Source organism: Hippocampus guttulatus, chromosome 13 (assembly GCF_054856545.1).
Source record: "Hippocampus guttulatus isolate MCC_2025c chromosome 13, RoL_Hgut_1.0, whole genome shotgun sequence".
NCBI classification, from domain to species: Eukaryota; Metazoa; Chordata; class Actinopteri; order Syngnathiformes; family Syngnathidae; genus Hippocampus; species Hippocampus guttulatus.
Genome location: NC_141273.1, coordinates 8,692,804 through 8,709,859, shown reverse-complemented (window position 1 = coordinate 8,709,859; position 17,056 = coordinate 8,692,804). Strand labels below are relative to the sequence as shown.

Below are 17,056 nucleotides of genomic sequence, written 5' to 3'. Positions count from 1 at the left end.
CAAGAACCTGAAGCGGGAGACACGGGAGAGAATCATTACGTAACTTCGTCACCACCAGCCCCCCATCCTGAAATAGTGATCATCGATGAAGCTCACCTCCCTGGCACAGAATCACCATTGTTGTTTCATGAGGACGGTATCATAGGCATGGAGTCAGAGTCAGACATGCAGCCTATACCGTCACCTGCAGACAAAGAAGATGCCCCCATGGAGGTTACCAATGAAGTAACAAGTGTTGTCGCCACCAAAACCCCTATCGACCTCTCCGGTGGACCCAACAGCGACTTTTCCAATGAGGTTCCCATGGAAGTACTCAGCAAAATATTTAATGAAGCTCCCAGCGAGGCCTCCAGCAAAACTTCTAACGAAGTCTCGAGTGAAATTCCCAGCGAAGTCCCCACAAAGTTTTTCCGCAAAAACCCTAGTGACGCTCCCAGTGATGCCCCCATGGAAGTCCCCAGTGATGTGCCCAACAAGGTCTATAATGACGCTTCCAGTGATGTCAACACCAATGTCCCCAGTGAAGTCTCCCAGGAGGTTCACAACACAGTCTCTGTTGAAACCCCTGGTGATTTATTCACCGACACTCCCAGAGACGTCACCGACAATGTGCCCATTGAATCCGCCGCCACTGATGGCCCCGGTATTGTCCCTGGTGCAGCCTCCAGTGAAGCATACAGCAAAGTCCCCAGTGAGGCCCCCGCCAGGCCCCAAGTTGACATTCCCAACAATGTCTCAACTGAAACTGCCAGCACGACGCACGACAAAGCTCCCAATGAGGCCCACAGTGAAACTGCCAACGCAGTGCCCAGTGAAGCCCCCAGCATTGTCCTCACTGAAGCTCCCGGTGAGACCAACAGTGAAGCTGACAACACAGTGCCCAGTGAAGCCCCCAGCGTTGTCCTCACTGAAGCCCCCAGTAATATCTCCAGTGAAGGCTCTGTCGAAGCCCCCAGTGAGGTTCCCAATCCAGTCCCCACAGAACCCCTCAGCATTGTCTCCAGTGAATTATCCAGTGAGACCCCTGGTGAACCCTTGAGCTCAGTCCCCGGTGAAAGCGATGGAATCGATTCGAGTGGAGTGATCCCAGCCTTGGCGGACACTCCTTCAGAAAACTCCAACATCCAGGAGGATGTGGAGCCAAGACAGGGCGGGTCGGAAATGACCGAGCCTTTGGAAGAGGACAGCAGTAGTGTTAGATACCCTTCAGAGGCTGATGAGCGGTCCACAGCCGCCCCAGCCTCAAGACAAGCCAGCACTCCAGTGATGGCCGCGGTGCAGCAGAGCAGAGAGTTAGTGGTTTTCTTTAGCTTGAGGGTGACGAACATGATGTTTTCTGACGACCTGTTCAACAAGACCTCCCCAGAATATAAATCACTGGAGAACACCTTTCTCGAGCTGGTAGGTACACATGCTTTTGCGCTGGATGTAATGTTGATGCATACAACCTTTAGGTACTTTCTTTTATGAGCTCATCAGTGTAATGACAACGTTTATTTAATACGTGACAAGGTCATTGGCACTTAATATGGACATTGTGAGGCTGCACTGTGTAGCAAGCCTTATCCTCACAGCTGCCAATTGAACCAAACAGGTCGTAACAAATTTCTATTTCTTTCTCAAAATATACTTTTTTTTTGTAAAAGTTGAGTTTGATATGGTGGAAAGGCCAAATTTGTAAAGGTGTGCTGTTGCCAGCAAATATTAGGTACAGTACTGAACAGTGTACCACCTATCAGTGATTTAAGAGGAGAAATGGCACAAAACCCAGCCAGAAACTTGTTTGTTGACATTTTATTGTATTTTATTTATTTTTTAACTTGGTGGCTGCCCCTACAGTTGTTCAGTGTATTGACTTTTTCTACTGTGTTGAAATGCAAGTTGACTGTGACAATCATTTATTTGCAAACTGACAAAGACCCATGCCAAAGCTAAAAAAGCTACAGGAGCCAAGCGAATGAATATGTGTGATAAACACTAACAAAACTTACATAAACATTGCGTGATCATGTCAACATACGTACAAAAGTTCATACAAATAATTGCATGCAGATATTTTGACTTTAGCACCAACACTAGCGCGGAATAGAGCAGTGTCCTGGATGGTCCTGAAGATCTCAGACGACCATGCCAGGTGGTTTGGGGTCGCTTCTGTTTTGTCTCCTCATTTCAAGCCAGCGTTCCAGCACAACGTCTCTAAAGCGGTTATTTTTAAGGTCAAACGTTGACTAAATTATAGTCAAGTGTTGAAAAAGAAGAATGAAAAAGGTCTACCAATAACTGTGTTTCACTCAGACTCAACACTCCGGGCCCAGAAAGCCGCCAAATCCTGGAGCATCCAGTAAATCTGGGCCTAGGAGACAGACAACTTTAGCCTCCATACCGGTATTTTTCTTCCATATTGGAACTCACACGTATGACATCTCAGAGAGAGCGCAAACCTTCTACCTAACTACTTTCTAATCCATCTTTCCTAACTCGGTATGACGAATTGAAGGCACACTAACACACATTTCACCATAGAAGTTGTCACTTGTAGCCGCTTTTATGTTTAGCTTTGGTTCACCTTGAGTGTTTTTGCCTTAATTCTGTCTTCAGCATTCTCGAAAAATGTTTGATTGATTGTGTCTGTCTAAGTTTAACGGGCTGTGAGGGTTACGTTATTGACATAAAAAAAAAGATACAAATCACCACTAATGCTCATTAATTAGCACCGCTACGCTGTTTGATTCGTTTTAACCTTCATAAATATGAGATATTAATAAATTTTTATTTTTTAAATTCACAAATTTGATTGACACTCAAAACCGACAAGGGGCAGCACACATTTTATTGTACGACAAAATAATGAGAAGTAATTTCTAAATTTGTCCCAAAATTGACTTCTGAAAAAGATAATTCAGACGACAGCTACTTTTCAAACGACATGAATACATCAATATGAAGAAATTTAACTTGCTATGCTAGCTTTTTAGGCAAAACATACTGTAGATAGCCCATTTTTCATTTAAGTGGAAGATCAAATAAGCAGAATTTGGACTTTCTTTATATTCTTAAGGCGCAATCTCTTGCGTGGAATATTTTTATTTATTTATTTATTTATGCTGTTGTATAAAAATGTTGTGCAGTATGTTTTATTAGTTTATTTTGTTCAGCATCTCATAACATGGATGCGTTGGGGCCTTATCAACAACACTAATGTACAGAGTCTTGTTCTTGTGACAATTTAGTAAGATATACAAATAGTAATTCACAGCAATTAGTAGCTAACATTAATCATGAACATTTTCTGCTTTCATTGTAAAAAACACCATCTTTTTATGAATAAATTGTGCTGAAATACTTCCTAATGCCGTAACCATTTTCAAATGATGGAAAAAATATGGCATTTCACTTTTTGAAACTTCAATATAGATCTGCGTCTACCTCTGCAGTGGAGTAAATATAAATATATCAATAGCACTATGAGGGGAAATGCAGTATTAATATCAAATAGTAAAAAAAATATTGGTGCTTCATTTTCAGTATTTTTAAATAATCGAAAAAACATTTTAGCAGTTGTCTACAGCATACGATTACTATAATAACGTTTAGTGAGGGTGCCCATTTTTCATTTGTTTTGGGGTGCTACAGGTGTGTTGTTTGTTGCTGTTTGGGGGTTGCAAACCAGCCCACGCACTGTAGTCTGAATCATGAGACCTTGGTCTGCCTTAGTCATTGTGGAGGTTTGTCATTTGTGTATGCTAAGAAGCTTTCTGCTATTCAGGTCAGTTCTTGCCCTACACACATTACACACACATGCTATTAAAGGTTCCAAGCCGCTTTGCACCATGTGTGGGCATCTGCAGGCATGTTGACACTCTACCCTGCATGTCCTTGTTTAGATATGACAACAAGCGTAATGTAAGTTCAAATAAAAATGAACACTTGTTCCTGGATGAAGTTTTGTTGAATCACTCTTGTGGATGGACATCCTGTACTTTGTATCTATGCGGTCGTAACGAACCACCACACCGCTGCACCTTAAATGGCCAACACAGTCTGATTTGTTTGGATTGGGAAACATTTCCCCCAGAGCAAATCATGGAAATCATACTGCCATTGTGACTAATTTCGGTCACGTTCAATTGTAAAAGTAATTGAAATAAATTTGACAGTAAAATGTCCCGCGACCCTAGTGAGGATAAGCGGATCAGAAAATGGATGGATGGATAGTAAAATGTCAAAATGAAAAGAAAAAGAAAAAAAAATCAGTCTTCACTTTAATGACTTGAGGAATCTCATTTTTTGACCTTCTCATTTGTTAGACACAAGTCAACAGAAGATATCCATTGTTAATAAGAAGCAATGCAAGACACATAATAATCTAGGTAAAGAAGTTAGCCTGCGGAACAACAACAACAAAAAAGTAGAGTTCATGGTATGGTGAATTTCTTTGATGTGGGCGACCTCCGGATGTCAGTGTCAGAGGATGAATAAAGTAAAGGAGCTTCATTGTCACTCTGTGCTAGAACCCCTGATGGACAAAGATGGCGTCCGTTGATCCACTATTGGTTCCCTTCACAGTTAAATAAAAATAGCCGCTATATCAAATGAGTACATATCTTTCATACTCGACAGAAGCAAAGTACACACACAATGAAATGATTATTCATGAATGCATGATGATAACGCGGCCGTGTCACTTCAATGCATTTTACTTGTTCACGCTCCTACTTGTAATAGAAGTGTAAAAAGCAGTTAACCCCGAAAAACTGACATTCAATCGATCGAGAAATCTCATGACAGATTTGAGGCTTTTCTTTCTCTCCCCCAAAATTCAGCCTGGACTCAAATCGTATCTCCTCGTATCATTTCGAGGTTTAGCTGTTTGAGGGGTTTACCGTTTTGTCATGTTGTGCAAATGCGAAGGAGCAGACGTAACACATGCCGGTTTTTTTGTATTTTCGTTTTAGCCTGAGGCAGGCCTGCAGGCTACACAGAGCTGATTACTTCTCCATAAACTGTCGGTTTACTTTTAGCTTCTCGCTGAAATGAACTGATCCCGTTCATTTATTTTCCCGCTGAGAAGCAAACCATTTGCCTTCTGTCTGACATCACATTATCAAATTGTCAAAGGAAAATTATACGTATTCATTAACAAAGGTGGACAAAAAGAAAAAAAAAAGCCTCTCCATCTCCATTCTTTAATGGTTGCCCAAACAAAGGTTTGTGCGGTTCTCCTCATCATTCCTTGTGTATAACTTCCTCGAAGCGCAAACAATAACGTGGTCAGACGTTTGATATGGTAAGTGTTGATTGCCTTTAATCAATAATAGTCCATTAGAATGGTCCTTTAAATGGGCTATTCGGGGAAAAAGAAGGGAACATTTGAATGTGACATAAAACAGCCCATTTAAATGGTTTTGCCAGACCCCCCATTAGTGATGCTGCACACCCAATGTATGTCATGTATACCTTCGTACACATGGCACTTGCCCTTTTTCGTTGTTGTCAACTACTCCATTTCCGTACTCCTGTACCTACTGGTTTGTGAAGCAACCACTAAAAACTGGACATGGAGGTTGGAATTAGTCAAGGACAAGGATGCAATTTTTGAATAGCAGGTTCCGATTCGTCGTGACGTTTGGCCACGTGACACCACAGAAGGGATGTTTCACTGGGAACCAGTAGATACAATTAGCAGTAGTTTCTCCTGCCTAGACGGAACGCGGCTGCTGTGAGGTTTTGCGTTAAAAACGACCGCATTGACCTTTTGCGTGCAAGGCCGCCAAGGCACTGATTGGTCTCTAATCCATTTGTTCACGGATCATTTGTCACTGACGCTCAGGGACGAACGGCCGAAAATGGCGGATAACAACCTAGCCACTCCTGGTGGCAACTATTAGCCGAAGGGAAGTGGCTGTCGCTAACGTGTCGGCCTGCGAGATGTGAAGTCACCCCATCAGAGCCGAGCTCCTTAAGTCCTTCTTATCTCCCACTCCGCAACCCATCCAGCTAAGGCCTAATCTCCTCCGTTTGGTGTTTGCCTTCATGTGCAGCACGACACGAAGCGGTTGGGGGGGGGGGGGGTGGAAGTGCGATCGATGCTCATTGATGCGGGGCCATTATTTGAGCCGGTTGACTTCCTTGGCTAAATTTCACCAGCACCATCAGTCTCTATAGTCTTACTCGGTTATTTTCTACCCCTTCCTCGTAGAACAGCTGCAGGCTTTAAATGAAAGTGGCATTTGTGGTCTGCGGTCTTAGATTCTTGTTTCTGCATGCGTGGCCTTGATTTCTATGCTTGCCTTTTACGAAGTGGTTGATCTCGCTCCCTTTCTATATCGGGTGACTACAATTAGCGCGTTCTGTGCCGCGCGACGAACGCAAACCCTAATTTGACTCTCCATCTTATTATGCCAAGCGCTGTCATGGCGTGATTTCATGCTCGCATTAAAAATTAAACCACAAACTATTCATAGTGATCGCACAGTAAAATGTGACCTGATTAGTTTCTGGATCGGACGATGCAGTGCCAACCTCAACAGCGAGACGATTCAAAGTCGATCCTGTTGCTGTGCACTTCTTCTGAGGTGGGACGTAGATGTTGAATGCGGCTTGCCTTCCCAGTATCAAGACACAATTCCCGCTTATGATCTTACCTTCAAATCCTGACTTAAAAGCCCCCTTTTCAGTTTTTCTCAAGTACTAACCGAGTTTGTAGCCACATAGAGAGCTAAGAAAATCAATTCACGGTTCTACTTTTGTCAGGGCAAACTCATCAAAAATGAATTTGCCTCTCCCGCACTTCCCGCAGCTTTTGCCCTACCTCGAGTCCAATCTGACCGGATTCAAGCAGCTAGAAATCCTCAACTTCCGCAACGGCAGCGTGGTGGTGAACAGCAGGCTGAAGCTGGACAAGGAGGTGCCGTACAACGTGACCAAGGCCGTGCACTGCGTGCTCGAAGACTTCTGTAGCGCCGCGTCCAAGCGGCTCGACATCGAGATTGATAGCCGCTCCCTGGAGATAGAACAAGGTGAGGTGTCCTTGCTGATAGAATCTCTTTGACATTCCCTGAAAATAACTTTTTATTGCTTTCTCTATACTTTGAAATGTACAACCACAAAAACGAGTGAGACTCAAAGTCTGAGACCTCATAAAAATGCGGAAACCCAATTTTGTGCCGACCTGTAAAGCTGGTGTCTGAGGCTAATTGATTCTAACTTTCCGGTCGCCCTTACTGCGAGCGGACAGTGTTGTTTTTGGCAGCCATTTCAGATGTAGTCTTTTGGGCAAGAATGCTTCTTAGTTTTAGTCACATTTTAGTCATTCCTATTCTTGATAGTTTTAGAATATGTTAACAGGGCTAGTTGTGATTGCCTGATAATATCAGCGTGGTAAACCTTCAGATGCTGCTTCTGATTTGGAGTATTTTTGCCACCTAGTTTGCCGTTACTGCTGTCTACAATGCATTGTGCTGTTCTTTCTGCTTGGTTGTGCAGAAAGTGTGTCCATATATCTTTTCATGGTCCATCAAAGGAAAGCGTGTCCGTGTGTGTGACTATTGACCGCAGAGGGGTTGTGTGGTGCCGGTGTGGAGTTGTGCCCTGCGGTGCTGGCCAGGTGATGGGCGTGACAAAACATGGATAGGACGCAGCAGCATTGCTGATATTTTTTTGACAGACAGATTACATGCACAATAGGAAGAGATGTCATGCATTTTGAATGTCTGACACACCAAACTAACAATTTCGTCCGGTCTCGTCAACGAAAACTCACACACACGTCATATTTTCGTCATCAAAGAGCCACGCTGAGCTCATCATCGTCTCGTTATCGTCATGAACAAAATAATTTCGTCATCATTGACAAAATTGTGTTTGGGCCCAATAAATTGCAGACATTTTTACCAATGTACACACCGTTGCAAAAATTGGTGAGCTTTCGGTTAGGTTGAGCCTCCCAAAAAGGCAGTTCATTAGTCAGAAAAATAAGGATAAACAATGATTCCAAGATGGGCTTCACACTGCCTAGTGCTCGGGCCCTTTGTTGCAGTTGTCCTCAGGAATTGGGCAAAATTTATGACGGACACTTTCTAACCGCATGGCTGTATATGGCAATGCCGGGGCGACACGGTCACATCCTTTTTATCTATGATTTTGTTATTTTCTGTGGTCTTCTTGCTAAAAATGACCAATTTTGCACATGAATGCTGCGAGATGCTCCAATCAAACTGATCTGCCAAAGAAGGAAATGAAGCAATGCAGATTTACCAGATTGGATGCTTTGTCGACACATCATGGCGATGCCGCCTCACGTTTTGGGCACTTATCTTGCCGATGATCTGAGGGACAGAATACAGTGCATGATTAAAATGCTCAATATTGATTATGGAAATAAAGCGTTGAAGCAAGAAAGAGAAAACCAGATGAGCTTTTACAATTGTGATGTCTCACGGTATTGCATGTAAATAATGTATGCTGCTGGCCGTACCACGACCCACTGTAATTTTCACATGGTGTGCATCCATCCATTTTCGATCGGGCTTGTCCTCATTCGGGTCGCAGGTGAGCTGTGGCTTTTCGCAGATGACTGCGGAGAGAGGTGGGATACAACCTGGGCTGGTCAACATGAAATTGCAAAAAAATAGACAATTTAAAGTATTTGATGAACCTAGCATGCATGTTTTGGAATGCGGCAGGAAGCCGGAGTACCTGGAGAAAGCCCAAGCAATAACAGGAATGACATGTAAACTCCACATAGGAAAGCCTGAGCCGACATTAGAATCCTTAAAACTCAGAATTAAGAGACAGATGTGCTAACAAATAGGCACTTGGTGTTTTATCTGAGAAAAAGTTCTCGCTCTCTCTTGTACTGACTTCACATCCGACTGCGCGGTCATGAATAGTGATACAAAATTTATGGAGCTTGACTGGTTCTTCTCTAATGAAGTTTAGTGAGTTCTGGACTCAAGTCGTATGCTTATTCATGCCACAAGGTCAAAGTCCCCGGTTGTCTCTCCTGCTCGCACTGCAGCGGAAACGTGAAGCATCTTGTTTTCACGCACGAGGTCCCGACTGTATATCTTATTAAAAGTCACCGCTTCGCCGCTCATCGATCAAAGCGCCCTTTAATTTCTCCTCTGAACGTGGAGATGGCGGTTGGTTGGCTGGCTGGCTGGCTGACTGAATGTGCACGCCGCTCTCATGTTAATGTCGCTTTCCTGATTTTTTTTTTCCCGCAGCTGACGAAGCGGACCCATGCAAGTTCCTGGACTGTAATGAGTTTTCACGCTGCGTGGAGAACAGTTGGAACAACGAGGCTGAGTGTCTATGCGACCCGGGCTACAGCGCTGTGGATGGCCTTCCGTGTCAGAGCGCATGCGACCTCCAGCCGGACTACTGCCTCAATGGAGGCTTGTGTGAAATCATTCCTGGCCATGGAGCCACATGCAGGTGAAGTATTTTGGGGGGAAAAAAGCAGCAAACGACTGCAGCTAATGCATTTCTTGTACTTTGTGTGAGGATAGACACAAAAGCAAATGCACACGGAAACCTCTTACCGGAAAAGTGGTCAAGGATGTCTGAGAGTTGACGACTGTCATCTGGATGAATACATTGTTCTCTGTTGTCAGACAGAAAAATGAACCAAAAAAACATCCATCCATCCATTTTCAAAGCCACTTATCCTCACTCGGGTCACAGGAGTGCTGGAGCCAGTCCTAACTGAATTTCAGGCAAGAGTACACTGTGGTCTGGTGACTGAGCACGTATATACAAATATAGACAAACAAAGGTACTCATGGCATAAACAGTAAAACAAGAATGTCAAGATTTTCTGTTTAAATAAATGAAAATGTTCATATCAACATTACGACAAGGCAAAGCAGCTTTATTGAGCGAACCAGTCAAACGTTTGGAGACACCTTCACATTCAGATGTTCTCAAACACATTAACAGGTCAAGAAATTCAAGCCATTAACGCTTGACAATGCACAGTAGTGAACTGCAATTCATTCCGCGTCATAAAGCATCATCCACATCATGAAGCTGACTGAGAAAAGAGCAGGATGAGCAAATGCCGTGATCTGGGCAAAAGGTGCCTATGAATCGATAATTCATAATATGTCGATAACTTTAGTATTACTCTACACCAGGAGTGTCAAACTCATTTTTGCCGTTGGCCACATTTTAGTTAGTGTTTCCCTTGGAGGGCCGTTGTGACGGTGAAAACATATAAAGAAGTCAAGAATAATGTGGGATCATGAGGGATTTGGTAACAAGAAAATGCTTATAATATCTCACTTATTGATTACATATGTGGTGTTGAAATCTTGGGACAGATTTTAGCAATCATCGTAGAAGTTGACATGTTTGATTTGCTTTCGCAGGCCACATCAAATGATGTGGCGGGCCAGATCTGGCCCCCGGGCCTTGAGTTTGACTCCTGTGCTCTACACTTCATTGAAATAGAGGGTGTTTCCCACCCTTTTTGACTGCTACTGTATATAATGCATTTCAAACACCATGGAACTAAAGGTACTTCAGACAGTTAACAACAGGTAAAGGCAACATTTACTTCTAAATGACCATCCATCCATTTTCCGATCTGCTTATCCTCCCAAGAGTCACGGGGGTTTCTGGAGCCTATCCCAGCCGTCTTCGGACATTAGGCGGGGGACACCCTGAACTGGTTGCCAGCCAATCACAGGGCATTCACAGATGAACCACCATCCATGCTCACACTCAAACTTAGGGACAATTTAGAGCACTGGTGTCGCAGTCCGGTCCTCGAGGGCCGATGTCCTGCATGTTTTCCATCCTTCCCTGCTGCAACACACCTGATTCAAATGATCAGGATCACTATCAGGCACCGATAGAGCTTGCTGATGAGCTGATCATTTGGATCAGGTGTGTTGCAGCAGGCAGAGACGGAAAACAGGCAGGACACCGGCCCTCGAGGACCGGACTTTGACACCTGTGATTTAGAGTGTTCCATTAACCTGCCATGCATGTATTTGGAATGTGGGAGGAAATCGGAGTACCCGGAGAAAACCCACGCAGGAACGGGGAGAACATACAAGCTCCACACAGGAAGGTCGGAGCCGGAATTACACCGTGTACTTCTGCACTGTGATGTTGACACACGAACCACTGGACCACCGACTAAGTGTAATAATAGTCAAATACTTCCGTGATTCAAGGATATTGTCACATTTCTTTCCGTTAAGCATGGTGGGGGCATTCGCTACGGCGACGGCAAAATATTCATGAAGTGGTTTGTCGTATTTGTGCCTGATTCTAGCTAACCTAGATCGTTTCCATGTTCCAGATGCCCTGTAGGCAAATACTGGCACTACCATGGGGAGCGCTGCAGCGAACTGGTGTCGCTACCACTCGACCCGTCGTTCATTATCACCTGCCTCGTGGGGAGCCTCTGCCTCGTTTGCGCCATCGTCGGCATTCTGGTGTTCCTTAACAAGAAGTGCACGACGACGAGGAAGGCGGTGACTTTGGTGTAAGTTGGAAACGCGTTTGCGTTCTGGTTCTTTTTTGTGATGTGAGGCTTTTTAAAAGGGTCTTCCCCCTACTCCACTAGGCACAGCCTTGCTCCCTATGCCTTTGAAAATACTTTGAGGGTCAACCCAGTATATGAAAATGATGATGGCATCTTAAGCCAGGTGTCCACACTGCCATGCCCCTCCAGTTCGGCTTCATCCGGCTCTCAACAGTCTGAGCAGGAACTGTATGCCTCAGTTGAAAACATACATCTCAGTATCGAGGTACACGGCGCCGAGCGGCACGAGCGCTTGGACTAACAACCACGCTACTAACCGCTCAAGTAGCCGACTCATTGCTCTAACACACTCTCAGCCATCTGTGGCTTCGGAACCTCCGACTTCCAATTGGTTTTGGTTTTGAAATCATTTTTCTCGTAGGAAATAATGGACATAGAAATAATCAGTTTCAGGGTCAAGACTACAGAACAAATGCAATGAAAAATGACATCGGTCCCTCCAAATGTCAAATGAAAAAGCCAAACATACTTATTGCTAAAGGGCGTTAATCACTTCAATTCTAACCTTTGACTCTCGGATATCTTTCGGCCGAGCTCTCATGGGAAGTGCTGATGTCTCGCAGGAAAATGAAAAGGCATGACAGGGGCCCTTTTTAGAAAGCCATAAGAAGCCAGAAGTAAAACGGGGGGCTAACTGTCAAAACATGCTTAGTTGAATCCATTGGAAAATGTGCTCTCACTTGTCTGCGTCTTCATTTTCTGATCCTGTTGCTGCTCACATATTTAGACCCTAGTATGTCATTCAAACAGTCAAGACTGGATTTGTTTTCTTCCCTTGGGTCATAAATTCTCCCTTAACAAAGGTGACACACGTGTGATGAGAGCAGGAATAGGAATCTGAGCCATTAAACCGCAGTAAAAAAGTGTCTGTGTAATTATTGTTGTGAATTATAAACCGTCTGTGTTGTTTAGCACAGTGCAGCTTGGCGGGAGGCCATCTTGCCGCAAGTCATGCATGACAGTAGTTCATTTTTGAAAGCCACAAGTCAAAGATGAAGCATTAATCAAGGAGTTTAATCACTAAAATGCGCTGGGGGGTGGGGGTTCCTTTCCTTCCAATCTGTTTTGGATGTCTAATGCAGGGCAGTGATTCCATTTTAAAATTCATGTTCATTAATGTCATTGGTTTGCGTCCAAATTCCTTTTCATGGAGGGCATTTTTCTCGAATGGGCAATGATTTCTGTCTAAGGTACCCTAAGTGAAAAAAAGTGTGATGAGAACAGCAGTAATTGGAATCCGAGAAACTAAATGGAACAATGTTGCTACATTTGTAATTTTGTCATTTTGTTCCGAAAATTGGAGACAGTGAGAGTACATATATATACATATAAAGTAAATATGCAATGACGATGGTCCATTCAACTAGAATATGTGTTGCAAAAATGTAACAAAAACCCAAAGGAATTTTTGGTACCGTAATTTTTATAAACCCAAATCATTCAAACGAGCTTTAATTTAAATTTTTATTTTTTTTTTTTATGCTGAACAGATATGCGATCAAATTGTGGATTAGGTGTTGCAGAAAGGCCACAAAAAGCAAATCATCGACCCAGAATTCAACCCTTGTTGAGAATTTTGTGCACCTTCAGAGGTATATTTTTTCACGAATATCACTGCTCAATAATCAGAGATGGAAGTAAACATTTTGATAATTTTTGTTTGCGCTGATTCAGAACTGCCCTCTTTTTTCTATAGCACATCAGGTTTTCGTATTAGCACGACTAATAAAATAAAACTAATATAATATGACATATAGTAATATATTAAGTCATAAGTATAAAATAAGGATTTCAACATCAGGTGATTTTTTTTTCTTTTTGCTCTAAATTACGACATATGTCAAATCTTTGTTCCACAACCACTCACAGGTCAAACTTAAATCAAAAAATGAAAATGTAATCTCGAAAACCTGACGCGCTTTATGATGCATCAGCATCATAAAGGCATCGCTGCTTATAACTTGCTGTTGACGAGTTTATTTTGCAAGAATAGCAATCGAGATTTTCGAGGTTCTCCTGCGCTTGTGTCAACTGTTTAAGCACATGCTCTGAGGACACAAAACACAGATGAGCCTCCCCTCCAATGTCGCAAAACTTCCAAATCTACTGCGCAAAACCCTCCGAAGATGACATCTGCTGTGTAGTTATAGCTGTAGGTCAAAATGCTTGTTGTATACTGTAGGGCTCGTCACTTTTTATTTACTCTCCATCTGCTTACGTGCTCTCTAGGCGCCTCTGCTGGCATGAGAAATTAATGAAGCGTGTCGTAAACACAGTGGGTGTCCACTTTGTGTGTACGTACGTACGTGTGTGTGTGTGTGTGTCTTTCCCACAGATCCCCAGACAACTCTACACCACAAGATCCGAAAAGTTAGTATCGGAGCTGGTGGACTTCCATCAATGCATCCCGCACAATGAGGTGAGAAAACCACACGCTGTCAAATGACACCCGGAGATAGTTGAGTAGGAGTGGGAATGAGACAGAGTCATGATTAAAAAATGCTTTGCTCCCTTCGGGTTAAATTTGCACTTTATCTTCAAGTGTGACTGTAAATATTTCAGCACGTTTTGCATGAAATATTGGATAGCTCAGTGATGCAATGCAAAAGTAAAATGTGTGCTTGAGACAAACCCGATTATTCGCAACCAATATGCATTCCTCAAATCTTTTGTGAATTAGCGCTCTGCTCAGAACAATGACAAATTGTCTTCGGATAACCCGACAGGATATTAACGAGGTTGATGCCTGGCTTTAGGCTGGGTTTGTGCACTTAGGGTTATGTTTTGTGCACTTTTAGTCTGGCTTACACGTTATTATACCCCATCGACCGTATTGATAAAAATACGGGTGTGTTGTTGTCACATGTACGGCACTGCCAGTACTTGCCAGAAATTCCTGCAGCTCCGAATGCTTAACGTGGCCCTCCTGGCCTTGGTTCTTTAATCCAGAATAAAAATATGATGTTTTGCAGGAAGGTAATTGTGCATGACGGCGCTCAGTGCTTTTAGAAATAATTTCTCAGGAAAGGAGCCACAAAGATTCACCAAAAAGAAAACAAACATAGTTCGGAAACTGCAGTAAGACTGACCGAAAATATTGTTTGTTAAACCAAGGTTCCACTGTTTCCCAAGCAAAGTCCTTGCATGAAGATCACCTTTGCAAGAAAAAGCTCCAAATTAGGGCTATACGTGTCAAGCTTGGTTTCATCAGATGCCATTTGTGCTAAAACTTTTCATTTTGCTTTGTGCCTGCTTGCAGTACAGTTTTCTCTGTGTTGCAAGAAGCCACAAAAATGACGAAAAATCCCTGACATCCGACGAATGCAAGAGATTCTTCTCATTAGGCGAAAGTAGAAATTCCTGCCGTTCCTTCAATGCTGCTTCCTTGACGGGTTTGTGGGGAAGTCCAGTTGCCAGTAACAACAAACAGTGTTCCATGATACATCAAATACCTTGGAAATTCCTTTGTACCTTTCTGCTGACTGATACCTTTTAAGAATGACATCCCTCCGATGCTTTGGAAACTCTCTGGGGACCATACGGCTTTTGGAAATGGAATTGTCCAGAAAATCCCACGAAACTTTGCCAGGGGTTAATCAGCGGGTGTGCATCGTGCACGGTTATGGTGAATGCGGAAACACTTTGGAAATGATGCAGCGCGTGGCCTTTGGATCTAATGTGTCTCTTCTGGCTTCTCTCAGACGTGGCGACTGCCAAATGAATACAGAACGTGTTTTCTTCTGTGGACATCCGACAGCGAAGGCGGTGAGGCCACCGTGGTGTGATGGCGCGGCGGTGGCGTCCGGGAGCCTCAGTTGCCATGGCAACAAACCGAGCAAAGGATCTATGCTTATCTGGATCTATGATGCCCCGCTCCCCGCCCCCACCGCTCGACCAAGCCCCTGTAGAGTGTTAGGTCATGAATTGTTCATTGTGATGACTGAGTATTGCTAGACAGAGCGATATGGATATTCCAACATGTACGGATTGACGTTGTTTTCATGTGGAATCGAATATTTATTACACATTACATATGGTAGGAAAATTGCTTGTTTGCCGGTTCTTTCCTCACAGTGAGGTATTTATTATTTACAAAGTGACGCACTTTGTGATATTTCACTTTAGATGTTCTTTTTGTGCGCCATTGTCAACCCAAAAATAAGAGAATGAATGTATTAATTGATAGCAAAAACAAAAAAAAGGCTTAGGTGTCCTATAAGTTCTTCAAAGCTACTCCAAGTCTGATCATTTCTTTGAATTTTTTTGTACACAATTTACTGTTAAAATAAACTATTTTTTTTCATTAAGTGTATTTAGTTTTTTTTGTGCCAGCTGAAAAGGTCAGAATATATCTGATCTCCAATAATTGACTGTGGGATTCACCGCCCACTGAATCAAATAAATGCCTTTTATTTTTCCTTGTCAAGTAAAAATGTTCCCACGTACGGACACCCTGCCTCAAATAATCAAGACTTTGCAGCATCAAGTGCAACGCCTGGCCACAATTAAAATACAATACAATACAATACATGCTGATTTATTTAGCGCTTTCACAACAGCGGCAGCTGTAACAAAGCGCTTAACAAAACATCCATCCATCCATCTTCCGAACCGCTTGATCCTCACTAGGGTCGCGGGGGGTGCTGGAGCCTATCCCAGCCATCTCCGGGCAGTAGGCGGGGGACACCCTGAATCAGTTGCCAGCCAATCGCAGGGCACACAGAGACGAACAACCATCCACGCCCACACTCACACCTAGGGACAATTTAGAGTGTCCAATCAGCCTGACATGCATGTTTTTGGAATGTGGGAGGAAACCGGAGCACCCGGAGAAAACCCACGCAGGCCCGGGGAGAACATGCAAACTCCACACAGGGAGGCCGGAGCTGGAATCGAACCCGGTACCTCTGCACTGTGAAGCCGACGTGCTAACCACTGGACTACCGGGCCGCCCTCTTAACAAAACAGTTAACATAAAATAAAATAATAAACACAACACATAACATAAAACACGGACAGCCGTGCAGTTCTAACCACTTTTCCATCACATGCTTTGTTGTTTGAAGCAGTTTGAGATGAAAGAGGAGAGAATCAAAGTGTCCTTTAACCAGTGGATCAGAGACGTCATGCTCAAAATGTGCACACGTCGGCTACAAGCTAAGTTTCAAAGTCAACAAGAAGCTATATTCACTTTAAAATTAATTAAAAGCCTCATATATCCCAATGTGAAAATAAATATTGAGAGGCTATGCCTCAAATAATTGTGGGATGTTCTGAATCAAAGTACCTCAAATAAACAGACTTTTTTCACCATCAGTGGAAAAATATTTGCGCAGATGCCATGCCTCAAATATGTTTGCAGAGTGTGCCTTTAATCAACGATGAACCTCAACTAGATGAATACTTTTTTCCCCCTTTCGGTTAGCAAAATATTTCTGCAAACAGACACGTGCCTAAAATAATCACACCTCTTGTTTTCCTAGGCAAAATCAGTCA

At 43.3% G+C, this 17,056-nt stretch overlaps 1 protein-coding gene across 8 annotated transcripts in view; it reads left to right on the top strand.

Moving 5' to 3' along the window:
- The window catches only part of impg1b (interphotoreceptor matrix proteoglycan 1b), a 30,738-nt gene extending 14,871 nt beyond the window's left edge, over positions 1–15,867 (top strand). For 6 of the 8 annotated variants that reach the window (XM_086127694.1, XM_086127698.1, XM_086127697.1 and 3 more), the window contains 8 exons: positions 5–1,401; positions 2,296–2,385; positions 6,800–7,019; positions 9,228–9,438; positions 11,315–11,500; positions 11,582–11,765; positions 13,896–13,979; positions 15,262–15,867. In XM_086127694.1, coding sequence (XP_085983820.1) covers positions 5–1,401; positions 2,296–2,385; positions 6,800–7,019; positions 9,228–9,438; positions 11,315–11,500; positions 11,582–11,765; positions 13,896–13,979; positions 15,262–15,345 — 2,456 coding nt within the window. In that variant the 3' untranslated portion in view covers positions 15,346–15,867. The remainder of the gene's footprint in view (positions 1–4; positions 1,402–2,295; positions 2,386–6,799; positions 7,020–9,227; positions 9,439–11,314; positions 11,501–11,581; positions 11,766–13,895; positions 13,980–15,261) is intronic. The other 2 variants (XM_086127701.1, XM_086127702.1) reach the window with 2 other exon arrangements.
- Positions 15,868–17,056: the final 1,189 nt, after the last annotated feature.